The sequence below is a fragment of the Perissodus microlepis genome, chromosome 7 (genome assembly GCF_051167445.1).
Source record: "Perissodus microlepis isolate ML-2025 ecotype Zambia chromosome 7, ASM5116744v1, whole genome shotgun sequence".
Taxonomy (NCBI): domain Eukaryota; kingdom Metazoa; phylum Chordata; class Actinopteri; order Cichliformes; family Cichlidae; genus Perissodus; species Perissodus microlepis.
The window spans coordinates 3,613,341-3,625,463 of record NC_140467.1 but is presented as its reverse complement, the minus strand read 5'-3'; the positions used below and the strand labels follow the sequence as shown (position 1 = coordinate 3,625,463).

Genomic DNA, 12,123 nt, shown 5'->3' with positions numbered 1-12,123 from the left:
TGCAGCAGTGGTCGAACATCTTTCACACTAAGTGGTGGGGCATGCTTGGCCAAGTCCTGGTGTTTATAAGCTCTGAGAGAAGAACTGTTGACAGGAAGACGTGGTTATGAAAATGGATCTTAAAAGCCTACAGCTCATTCTGGCATTTCCATCTGACACTGTTCACCTCTGCACCCCGTGAGTGTGTACACAATGATAAATAAGTCACTTTGAACCGTCTGCAAATTCTTTTATTTTAGGGAACATTCACCTTGTCAGAAACCACCTGAATTTTAAAGTGTGTCATGGGATAGAGAGTGGTTTTCAGGGAGTGAAGTGAGTTTCTGTGTATACTGAGATGGTAACATAGTGATATGGAAGAGATGACATCAGGTTTTTATGCAGCTTTTTCTCACCTTCTCTTCTTTTCACAGATCAAAAAGACATCAGAGGCAACCCTGACCACCATCCAGGACATGGTGACCATTGAAGACTACGATGTGTCTGAGTGCTTCCACCACAGCCGGTCCACCGAATCAGTCAAGTCCACAGTGTCGGAGACGTACCTCAGCAAGCCCAGCATCGCCAAGAGGAGAGCCAACCAGCAAGAGACGGAGCAGTTCTACTTCATGGTGAGTGCAGAGATGACGTCTGCTGCAAGTTAGCGAAAGTAATGACTTTAAAATGTATTTTTAATGCAGAAAACAGAAATAAATATCAAATCCATGCTGTCTGTAATGCAGCTTTACAACAGATTTATTCCTGTCTGATCATAAACCGCAGAATCTATATAACAAATCTTAGAACATGTAGTCAAAGCTTTTATCTATATATGAATATACTTGATATTTGGGTTGTAGGTGATGTTTAACTTATGCACATCATTCCTATGAAATCTTTGATCAGCTGGCAGAGGAGTAACTGCCTCAGAATATTTCCAGCTGCCAGCTGCAATCTTGTTTCAATCCAGGGATGGACATGCTCTGATAAGGGCTTCTAAAAGGGGCGCTAAGCACGTCCTTTTGCCCTTGGCTGCTTCATCACAGACTGCCGTCTTAAGAGTGGGTGCTCCTGCCGGTGCTCAGGGCTGCTGGGTAATTACTCTAAATTCTCCACAGAAATTCCGTGAGTTTTTGGAAGGCAGCAATCTCATCTCCAAACTGCAGGCCAAGCACGACTTGCTGAAGAGGGCACTTGGTGAAGGTACATTCACGACCCTGTATTTACCCTTAGACTCTACACTGTATTGTACTTGTGCTTAATTCGTACCTTAAAATGGGAAATGTTCTACTAGCCAAAATGACTTATTAACCCCAATCAGTATCCAAACATCTAGTGTTTGGATACTTTACTGAATTCTATTATATTTGGCAGTCCGTCTTGAGCAAATTCAGTCTATTCTGTGGCAAACTTCCTGTTGTTTGTTTGCTTTTGTCACCAGTCAAAGCTCTTAGATTGTAATCTGGTTTTAAACCAGGCAAGTCAGAGCCGAGGGGCAATTATGAACTTGTATTATCCATCTTAGTGATTGATTTGCTTGAAACCTAATGGCCTGCCATGTATAAGAACAGGCCCCCCTTGTTCTACACTGGCAGGATCTCCTAAAGGGCTCAGCTTGTATTTGTCAGTTCATTGTTCTAACAGGCAGTCCCGGTGGTCTCCTTCAAATTCGACGCTGAATGATTAATGGAGCCTTAAGTTAAGAGGAAGAAAAAACCCTCCTGTTTCTCCCACATGCTACTTAGTCATTTTGGTGTCTGCATGAAGTACAGTTTGAGTCACCCAAAAATTTGAGCGTCTTCCTGTTATGCGAAACCATTTGGTAGTTATTTTTGCTTCATCTTCTTTTGCTTGTTTTAAACTTAGCTCTGTGCATTGTGTGCGTGTGCATGCACCCATAACTTTTAAAAGTGCATCTGTGTCCTGTTAGATGTTTGAACTACATTTTGATGTAACTGTCTCGGCACAGGTTATAATATTATGTGGAAAAACAGTGTGTATGGGTTTCTTTTGGATTGCTCAAAAGGCCAGTGGTTGTGAGCAGATGGCAAATGCTTTGTTAGCCATATGCACAATTCCCTGCAGGGACTGCAGTGATGAGTCTTGGCATGTCCACCCAACTAACGTCTTGTCACACCTTGTCTCTTTTCTCATATCTCAGGCCACCGAGCTGAATACATGACCACAAGGTAAAGTAGACACATCAGCACCTGTGCATATTCACTTCCCTTTCAACAGCAACTGAAACTTCAGGGCAGTTTTTCTTTTCACTACTTCTGTAGTTACATAACTTAGCTAGTTATACTAGTTTTATATATTATGATATTTCTGTCGGTAAGTTCTAGGACCTCTCTTCCTTTGATGCACATGGGTGGACACCATATACAGGGAGACCAGCAGAAATCAGTGACAGCTGATGGCGTTGATGAAGTCGGACACACAACAAAATGAAAGGCTGAGATAGAGACAGGTTGCAAAGGGTATTGCAGTAGTAGACATAGGCCGGTTAAAGCAATTTAAAGAGAGTCGCTATCGACTGAGGTTGGCTGGCTGTTATCAGCAGATAATATGCTTAATTTGATGAAAGGAACCATATTTGGTGGCTAGTAACTCGACAAGGAATAGAAGTTTAATTTGAACTTGCCTCTTCGAGGAGGGAAATTTACTCTACCCCTATATTTTTGCAGGGGAAGGGTCACACTTTCAAACTAAAGCATTTCTTATGTTTACCGTTGACCAGAAAGGGCATGTTTTTTGATTACTAGTAATGATATGAATAATGAGTAATTTTGATCTTCCTTCTTCTCAGCAAAATTTGATTTTGGTCAAACAACATAAGACAGATGTGTCCTCGTGTGCTCTGCAGAGTTTGATGGGTTTGGTCATTTTTTTTAACATCTTCAGGCCTTTTCACCAAAAAGGTTTTTAACACCATGACTGAGCAGCAAAGGGAACCTAAGTCATGGATTCATTTCACTTAAATCCTCCAGATCTCAAGAACAGCTTTATGACATACACACTAACTAAAAGGGACTGTCACCTGCAGGCTCTGTCACGAGGTGGATGCTGACACATACAAAGCTCCCAGTGGGTCTGGCACTTCTCTGGCCTGTTGTATCTGGTGGAGGATTAAAAAAAAAGGCTATAAAGAAAATGTTATTTCATGGGTTTCAGCTGTGTTTGAAAAAATACCCTTATTCATCCATCCAGCCATCACCTGGAGTTGAAAGGTTTTGAAGATTAGTCATCCTCCTCTTCAGTTCAGGTTTTGAAAGGACATAAATGTGCAAAGAGGGAAACCACAAAATGCATTGTTTGCCTTTTCTGATTCATTCTTTGTGTTCTAGACATCCCAATGGGCCGTACAGAACCCTCACTGGCACCCGGCGGGCTAGACCCCGCTCTGTTTTTAATGTTAGGTTATTTAATGGCAATTTGGAGTCATTTATTAAGGTACTGATTGCCAGTCTCCCGCTTGACTGTTCACCTTCTCCTATCCGTTTTCTATTTCCCTCTGGCTTTCTGGTCATTTTGGTGGGTTCCCCCGTAAGCGTCTTAGCTTTGATCATCATTTATCAACAACAAAACATGAACATTTGTGCTAAGATGGATTCTGGAAACCTTCCTCATGAGTCAGCGAGCTCTGGCGGTCTGTTTCTCAGATGTGTGGGGTGGTGGCATTGATAGATTTGGAGGGCAGCAGGAGGAAGGGAACAGCAGTTGGAAGGATAAATGTTTGTCTCCATCAGCTCCCCTGACTCACTGCTGACCTGGCATCACTGAGCTGCTCTGGCGAGGGATTTTCTCTCCTCTGCTTCCAGAGTAAGAGCAGAGGCCAGTGAAAACAGCAGGATAGATGGCAGTCGGGGAGCGGATGCCAAACTGATAAGGTGTGCTGCCCCCCTCCTCCGGTCTCTTCACTGCCTCTCGCCGGTGGCCGTGTCGAGTCCTGCCTGATCCTGTCCAGTTCCTGCTGTTTTGTTATGGGTTTGATGCCAGCACAGAGTGGAATGTAACGCTCTCTTAGTAAAAGCTTTGGTGGGAAGCTGCTGAGGTGCTAATCTGGATCTTGCTTTTTTCCCCTTTTTCCATCTCTGATCATCTCCGACTCTTGCAACATTTCTCTTTAGCCGTGGACGACGGAACTCACACACTCGACATCAGGTAGAAACTCTGAGGCATGTTGGGGGCTCGTGCTGCAAACCTTTTCTCATTTCTGTACTAACAAATTATTTACCTGCCACTTAGACAGACTGAGTTGAAGGTTACAGCTGCAGTTTCAGTTGTCTGTGCAAATTTCTATTCCTTATAGATCAAAATCAGTCTCTCATATCCAAAGAGATGGCATTACATAATCTAGCAGCACCCCGGCTTCTGCCTCAACCCTCACTGCTGCACTCCAACCATAGCTAGTCGATTTTAGTATGGCTGTTGTGTTTGGGCTCATTGTATACCCCTGAGGGCTGTAAACAGATCCACTGTATCATTAAAAGCATGTACCGAGTCCCCGTCCAGCAGTGATTTACAAGAGGAGCCAGCACACAGGCAGAAGGAGAGTTGAGTGCACATCCAAGTGCTCTTATCTTGCCATTTTAGGCCCGAACTTCATATGGAGTCTGTGCCCTTTTGGATAAGCTCTTGTTAATTTAAGCACAGCTCTTGATTGTTTGCATAAAAAAAGACATAAGGCATGTTTAAGCACATTTCAATAGGCCTCCGGTGTTGCTATTCCAGTTGGTTAGTGATTTTTGTATACTTTGTGATAATCCACGACATCCATGAAACTGAGTTATTATGGGAGACTGAGCATAGCTGTGAGGTCAAGTCAGTCTGTCTTAATAAGATCACACTTTGTATTTAAACTTACCAGCTTCACTTTCACTGGGTGTGCATGATTATATTCTTTTAACGGCTCCTATTGGGCCGCAGTCAATACATTGAACCGGTCAGCAGGCTGCATGCACCAGATATGCATTAAGAAAACACAAAAGTGAGACACGTGTTTTAATTGATCAGATTTTGGATAAATTACCTCCTCAAAATGTGATATAATCCTGATTATTACATATTTTTTACACAATTTTGATTTTATGTGTTAATGAAGAAAAACAAGGACATTGTACACCAGTGATTTTTTTTGTTGTTGTAACAAATCACTGCACGAAATGTAGTATTGGTTAGGCTCTTATACATGTAACAAAATGACGAATTACTCATCTGACTTTTCTTCAAAGGACTCTGGACAAGCTATTCCTCGTGTGGTTGAGAGTTGTATTCGCTACATAAATTTGTATGGTGAGTAGCATACTGTCAGCCCTTACAGTGTTACAGTAGTTGCTGTATTTATACCTTCTTTGAGGTCTTCTTATAACCCAACCAACTTTATCTAGTGTGGGAGAAAGTAACACTTTCACAGATGCAGATGTTGGAGTTTCAGTTTATTCCATGGAAATGTGCAAATTCCGCCCTGTGTATCTTTATGCAGTCTCTTCTACTGAAATTCCCATACATACATTCTCCCATACAGTGAGAAACCTCTCACTTGTATGACTGTTGAGTTTAAATATCACTGACTAAAGCAGATTTATAATTCTAAGCATTGAAAGGTGTGACTGTAGATAACATCCTCTGCATCTTATCTGGCAACCAACTGATGACACTCAGAGATAAATCTAAAAAAATATTGCAGGCTAGTTACAGTAACTTAAGTGTCATTTTGGGCAATTTGTTTTCTCATCTGTATGACCACAGGTGGATTAAAGCTCATGAGTTGGTCTTCTGCTTTTCTTTGCTTCCTCATCCTTTCTTTGTTTTATTTTTTCCCTGTACAGGCCTCCAGCACCAAGGAATATTTCGTGTACCTGGATCTCAGCTGGAAGTCAACGACATCAAGAACTCATTTGAGAGAGGTACCGGGGTTCTGTTTTCACTATAAAAGATGCTTGTCAACAGCTTGATCTCTACTATATTTGTTTCCAATTTTATTTTTAATTAGGTATATGTCTAAAATGATGCAATAAAATAAATCCAACTTGACCTGCTCGCTTCTCTTTGTTTTAGGAAATGACCCTCTGGCAGACGATGAGAATAATCATGACATCAATTCGGTGGCTGGCGTTCTCAAACTGTACTTCCGCGGTCTGGAGAACCCTCTTTTCCTCAAAGAGAGGTTCAATGAGCTGCTGTCCTGCATCAGTAAGAACATATTTTTGTGTATTATCAGTCAGTCGCTTTTTATGAGTGATTGATTGTTTTTTTCTGTAACGAGTTTTATTTATTTACATACTTATTTTAAATACTTTGCGTTACAGTGAAGAGCATATTTGTCTAATTTAGATGGATTTAGATCCTGGTGATTTTATTGTCTTAAAGACCTAAAATAGTTAGCTCTCATATCATCTTATATTATACACTGTAGCCTTGTGGGGGGGGGGGGGGTTGTACATATCTGATAATGAAAGTTTGAACATTTGTACCTTGCACCTTGTAGTCTTGCTTGAACTCTTTGTCATTCTGAAGTCTGAACTCAGACTTGTGTTTTGTGGGTCCTGCTCTGCTGTGTTGAGCTCTGAGCAGGAGCCGATCTGTTGTGAGCGGCACAAAGCTGACCATAGAGTTTTGGTGGAGTGTTGAATGTTCGCAGCCCTGGGCTGAATCTGCAGTGGAGTCCTCACAAGAATGGTCACATTGTGAATTTGTCTGAATCGTTTCACAGTTCAGTCAGCTCTTTGAATGACACTGCATTACATCACATCAGCTCTGTTAAAGAACAATTGAATATGCACAAAGTCACATGGACATAGTGTGCGCCCCGATGCCTCGTGCGACTCTGCGGGAGTGATTGTGTGCCCCGTGTATTTGTGTGTGTTCTTTGTGTACTCGCAAGTGTGTGAAGTGTGTCCTCTTGAGTTTCTTGGGTCTACCGTCGTTTACACATTCGTGTTGGATGAGTGATGGGGATTCCCTGTTTATATTTCCCAGCTCTGCATGCCAGTGATTGCAGTGTGGGCTGAGCGCCCAGCAGGCTCCATATATAAACCTTATCCCCATATGGAGCAGCCCAGACCAGCTACGAGATCATTTAACCGCTCTCAGTTGACTGTTTCATTTTCACCGCAGCGGTGCACTGCGGCTTGTGATATCTTTCATTTTGGAATTTGCGGTAAGAATGCTTCGCGAGGATGTGCTGCACACATGTGATGTATAAGTCTGCGTTCGAATAGATCTTTAAATAGCAGCTTCTGAAGTGCTTGAGAGCCTCACAGAATCCAAGTTAGGTATTCATGAAAAATGAAATGCATCACAAGTATCCCAGAAGCCCAAATCCCAGATGGCACACAGTGGCTGGAGGGTGACATGGCTATTTTTAGCAGCCCAGCCAGCACAGCCCCAGCTTAGCTGGGTAAAACAGCCTGTTTCAGGTGCCACACTGAGACAAACATAATAGTAACGAAGGACAGAAAGGTCGACATTCTCCGGCTGCATCTTACTAAAGCACAATATTTTTTCTCTGTGAAAATGATAATAAAGACTTTGATGAAGAAAGCTGCTCTTTTTTTCGTGATATTTCTGAAAAAGTAAACAAAATGTGCACGTGACAGAGCGCCTATTTTCACTTCTTCTTCCTTTATGAGAGAATCAGGTGATAAACCAAAGTTGTGGTGAGGGTAATTACCAGAGTCAACATATCGCCTGTGTCCACGAGGACTTTATACAATTAAACTTCTGTGCCCATTGAAATATTTAATGCTTCTACTAAGTATTTGGCCGAATTTATGTCTTTAGACTTGAGAGTATGTGGATATCGTCGATAGATTACACAAGTGTAAGCCCCAGACATCTACTCCATGGACTGAACCAGAGAAAAACTTGTTATATATGCTTTTATTTTTTTGGTTTATACATTTTTTTATTGCTAACAACATACTCTTTTTGACCCCCCCCCCTTTTTTTTTTTTTTTTAAAGGAATAGAAAACCTGTATGAGAGAGCGCTGTACATCCGTAAGATCCTCCTGACCATTCCCAGATCGGTCCTCATTGTGATGCGCTACCTCTTTGCCTTCCTCAACCAGTGAGTTTAACAAAAAAAAATAACATCCTAAACATCATGATTGCCCTTGCTCAATGATTTGTCTGAAATACTTTATATTAAAATATTTCAACCTTTTACTCCTTTATATTTTGTTTCTTCACTCTCCATCTTACCTCCGTCCCTCTCTTCAGTCTGTCCCAGTACAGTGATGAGAACATGATGGACCCATACAACCTGGCCATATGTTTTGGCCCAACACTCATGCCCACACCAGACAGCCAGGACCAGGTCTCGTGCCAGGCCCACGTCAACGAGATCATCAAGACGATCATCATCCACCACGAGACCATCTTTCCTGATGTCAAAGAACTGGATGGGCCCATCTATGAGAAGTGCATGGCGGGCGGGGACTACTGGTAAGAAATAAGAACATATGTCGACAGTGCTATACCTAAATCGGGTGAAGTGCCGCATTTACTGGACCCAAACATCCAGAGATGTTCACACTGGGGAGTCGATGTGAGCTATAACACATACCAGTTCAACACGTGCAGCTGAAGAACATGACGAGGTAGCTCATGTTTCAGAACTGTATTTAGATGAGAGACAGGCTGAAACAATTATTTTAATTTCTACAATCATGACAGAAGAAAAAAGAGGTCACCTGGCAGGAAGGGGCTGATTAGTTGAAATGCAGAGCAAACTGCAGTCAAGCAAGACAAAAACCAGCCTCACATCTGTATATAAGGCTTATCGCTTGTTTCTTCCCGTCTTTATCTACCTCTGTTTCTCCTTTTCTGTGCTGCCCCCACATCACCGCAGCCTGACAGCGATTTATCTCTGGCCAGAGTAAATCACCTGTCTCAGCGTGGCTGTGTCTCCCCGAGTGAGGCATAACCCCTGGGATTTTCTTTTCCATTCGTTGCCTCCTCTCCCTAAAGAGGAGGTTGCTACTGACATGTTAGCTTGGACGCAGACGTTCATTTCCTGGCCGGGGTAATCTGCGGTCATGTGTGGCGTTCCTGTCAGCTCTCACTCTTCATTTCCAGAAGATCATTTAGAGACTTCCTAACCACACAATGGGAAACTCTTGATAATGGCTGCTGGTTGAACATCCTCCATGTCTTATTAATTGTAAAAAACCTTCCTGCTTTTCATCTTGTCTTGAATGGCATTTTATCATTAAAATTTTGTGTGTGTCTGTTGTTGAAATGTACCTTAGTCCTTGAGCCCTGTTGTGGCTGTGACCCTGGTAATTTGGATGTTGTCCCCAACAGTGAGAGCCCCTATAGCGAGCATGGAGCCCTGGAGGAGGTAGACAATGAGGGAGGAACAGAGACGCACACCAGCGAGGATGGTGAGTGACTGCACAGCAGTAAATAGTCATACAAATGTTTAAACTTGCTCTTACATACCTTTGTGTCCTTCTAGAGTCCAATCAAATTGTGTTTTTAGGAGTTGCAATCACTAAATATAGAACTAAAACTAATTATTGTAACCACTGTTCATTTAACATATGCACGGTTAAATTTAAAGCCCCCCAGTCTTTTGTGTGCGGAGGGTTAAACTTGTGTCTCTGCAGCTCGGGGTGGCTAATCCTGCCTTTCAGCCCGATAAATGCATTAACCTTGAAGAGCCAGGGAACCGGGCTCAGAGTGACAGACAGCCATTCATATTCTAATGGTTCTACTTTCCTTGGGGCTTTGGACGGCTCCACACCCCCTCATTTTACAAATTCCTTGGTGGTCTGCACCTTTTGGGCCTCCTGGGAATGAAAACTTGTTTCTTAAAGGTCCCAACCTTGGATTACATTTTTAACTCCCTTTGTGAAAAATCAGCGCAAAAGTAATTTATGAAAGAATGGCAGATTTATGAAGCGTGTTTCAAAAGTGTCACATTTTATCTGTGGTTCAAAAATAATAAAGTCTACATTTAATTACATTTCCATATGTCCCAGAGAAATATATATAGAAACGAAGAAGAAAGGAAAAGAAAAAACACGGGCTGTTGTTGACACTGGAGGATATTAAGTACTTCAGCCAGACGCTGTTGTGTGATCAGACATGTGGTCCTTTGTTTCCATGAAATGGATACCAGTTCGTCATGTCCAAATCAAATATTTAGAGAGTTAGTTGAGACCAAAAGATTAGACGTGGTATGACTTTGCTGTTTAACTTACAGTAAAAAGCAGAAAAGGACAATAAAACTTTCAGCTCATTAAAAAGTGAGAGATAACTTTGACAGAAAACTGACCAGATGTAGACAGAACGGTGCAAGAAATACTTGAACTACTGTTGAACCTAATTTTATTGTCTTACCTTAGTAACACACTTTCCTAAACCTTTTCTGTTGAAAGCAATCACCCAAATCCTTCCACGTTATCACCAAGCTACATGTTTCGGGGCTCCCTGTTGACATCAGCCTCCACAGAGAGACTTTGAAAACCACAGTTGATCTCTTCTCCTGACATTAGCTTTTAATCACGGTTTCCAAATAAAGACCCTCATCTTACTGTTAAGTATAACCAAAGGAAATATCTGATTAGACGAGGAAACTTATTCCTACTGTAAAACACAGATGGCAGCTATCAACTTTGAGTAATTACAAGAAGATTGTGTTTTCCAGAAAGCCCTTGCTGCCATGGTTTTGTTCCAAAAGCTTCTCTAAGCAGACTGGGAGGATGTCCTCACTGAGTTCCTCCCTGTAGAGTCTTGAACTGTGGTCAAGTTATTGTCATCAGTTATTTTTAAATCCCTGTGACCTCAGCTGGATTTCAGACACAAAAACAGGGCTTGTTTCCTGTTTAGTTACTCTCGCTTGTTTTCTCCAGACTTACATAGTTATCATTTTTCTCTCCTTTCTTATCAAGGCTTCAAACGTGTTAACTTGTGTTGGCCTTTAAAGGAAGTGAATGCAAGTTAGGTGGCGAGAGGAGTAAAAGTCACCTCGTGTGCAAACACCGGTGGAGAAATATCCTTGACTCGTTGGAGCAGATGCGCTTCAAGCTGATTACATACAGAGTCTTAATGCAATATGCTGTCCTGATAACATTTGTGGAAAAAAAGGAAGTGTGTGGATAACTGACGATCAAGATCTTTTGTCATATTGTAGTTGTGACCATTCAGAAAATATAGCCACAGTTTATGTATTTCGTGTATTTTTTCAGAGGCAAGCAGTCTTCTGAAAGACATAATGTCAGTCTTCACCAGGATCCCCCAGACGGGTATTTCATGAAAAGCTCCCCAAGATGTACCAGAACAGTTAGGTTCACCGACTCCTATGCTTACCTTTATTTTGAAATATACAATAGCAGCTTCTTGGTTTTGATAAACAGAAGTGTATATCCAAAAAAGGGTCCGGTTGTCCACCTGTTTACCACTTTGGCCCTCACTGAAGTATCTCTTTTGCCTCGAGGTTTTGCACAGAGGATGAATCCTATATTAGTCATCCCATTTCTTTCATGTCAACAAAAGGTCCAGATTTTCACTTATCCTGTTAAATTTGATGCACACATTCTTATTCTTTTTAAGAAGACACTGGGTAGTCACTTTTATTTTAGCAGCATTGTGAGTTTTTATGCTCCCGATACATTTTGTTCATGATTAAAAAGCAGTACTGTGCAGAAGTCATGAGACACTCTTCATTTCATTCACGTTTTCCTGGAAAAATGACAAATAAATGCAACAGTTGATCGAAACATCTACAAACATGAATGGAAATATTGTATAAAATGAGTTATAACAAGCTTGAAGTTCAGTGTTTGGTATGAGGACTTTTATTCTTCAACACAGCCTAAACTATTTTAGGCAAGCTTTCTTTTTTTATTTAGTAGTCTTCAGGAATACTGCCTCTGATCCCACATTGCTTCATTATAGTTGAGACCTGGCCTCAGCTGAGGCCTTCAATGCCCGATGTTTCACTGTGTTTTTCTATCCAGGTATGCTTTTGCTACATTGGCAGTGTGTTTGGTATCATTGCCATGCTGAGAAATGAAGTCTCTGCCAATTGAAAGCTTTCCACACAGTATTACACAGTGGAGCAAAATCGAATGGTTCTTTTCTGCGTTCATAATACCATGATTCCTCAAACCATGACAGAACCATTTTTGTGA

The 12,123-nt window shown here is 41.6% G+C and overlaps 1 protein-coding gene across 5 annotated transcripts in view; it reads left to right on the top strand.

Moving 5' to 3' along the window:
• srgap1a (SLIT-ROBO Rho GTPase activating protein 1a) overlaps positions 1-12,123 on the top strand; it is a 77,945-nt gene that overhangs the window by 52,778 nt on the left and 13,044 nt on the right. For 3 of the 5 annotated variants that reach the window (XM_084932854.1, XM_084932853.1, XM_084932856.1), the window contains exons 9-18: positions 414-611; positions 1,098-1,182; positions 2,141-2,168; positions 4,110-4,143; positions 5,214-5,274; positions 5,811-5,888; positions 6,040-6,174; positions 7,946-8,051; positions 8,204-8,428; positions 9,290-9,369. In XM_084932854.1, the coding sequence (XP_084788980.1) occupies positions 414-611; positions 1,098-1,182; positions 2,141-2,168; positions 4,110-4,143; positions 5,214-5,274; positions 5,811-5,888; positions 6,040-6,174; positions 7,946-8,051; positions 8,204-8,428; positions 9,290-9,369 (1,030 nt within the window). Of the gene's footprint in view, positions 1-413; positions 612-1,097; positions 1,183-2,140; positions 2,169-3,326; positions 3,433-4,109; positions 4,144-5,213; positions 5,275-5,810; positions 5,889-6,039; positions 6,175-7,945; positions 8,052-8,203; positions 8,429-9,289; positions 9,370-12,123 lie in introns of all 5 variants that reach the window. The other 2 variants (XM_084932858.1, XM_084932857.1) reach the window with 1 other exon arrangement.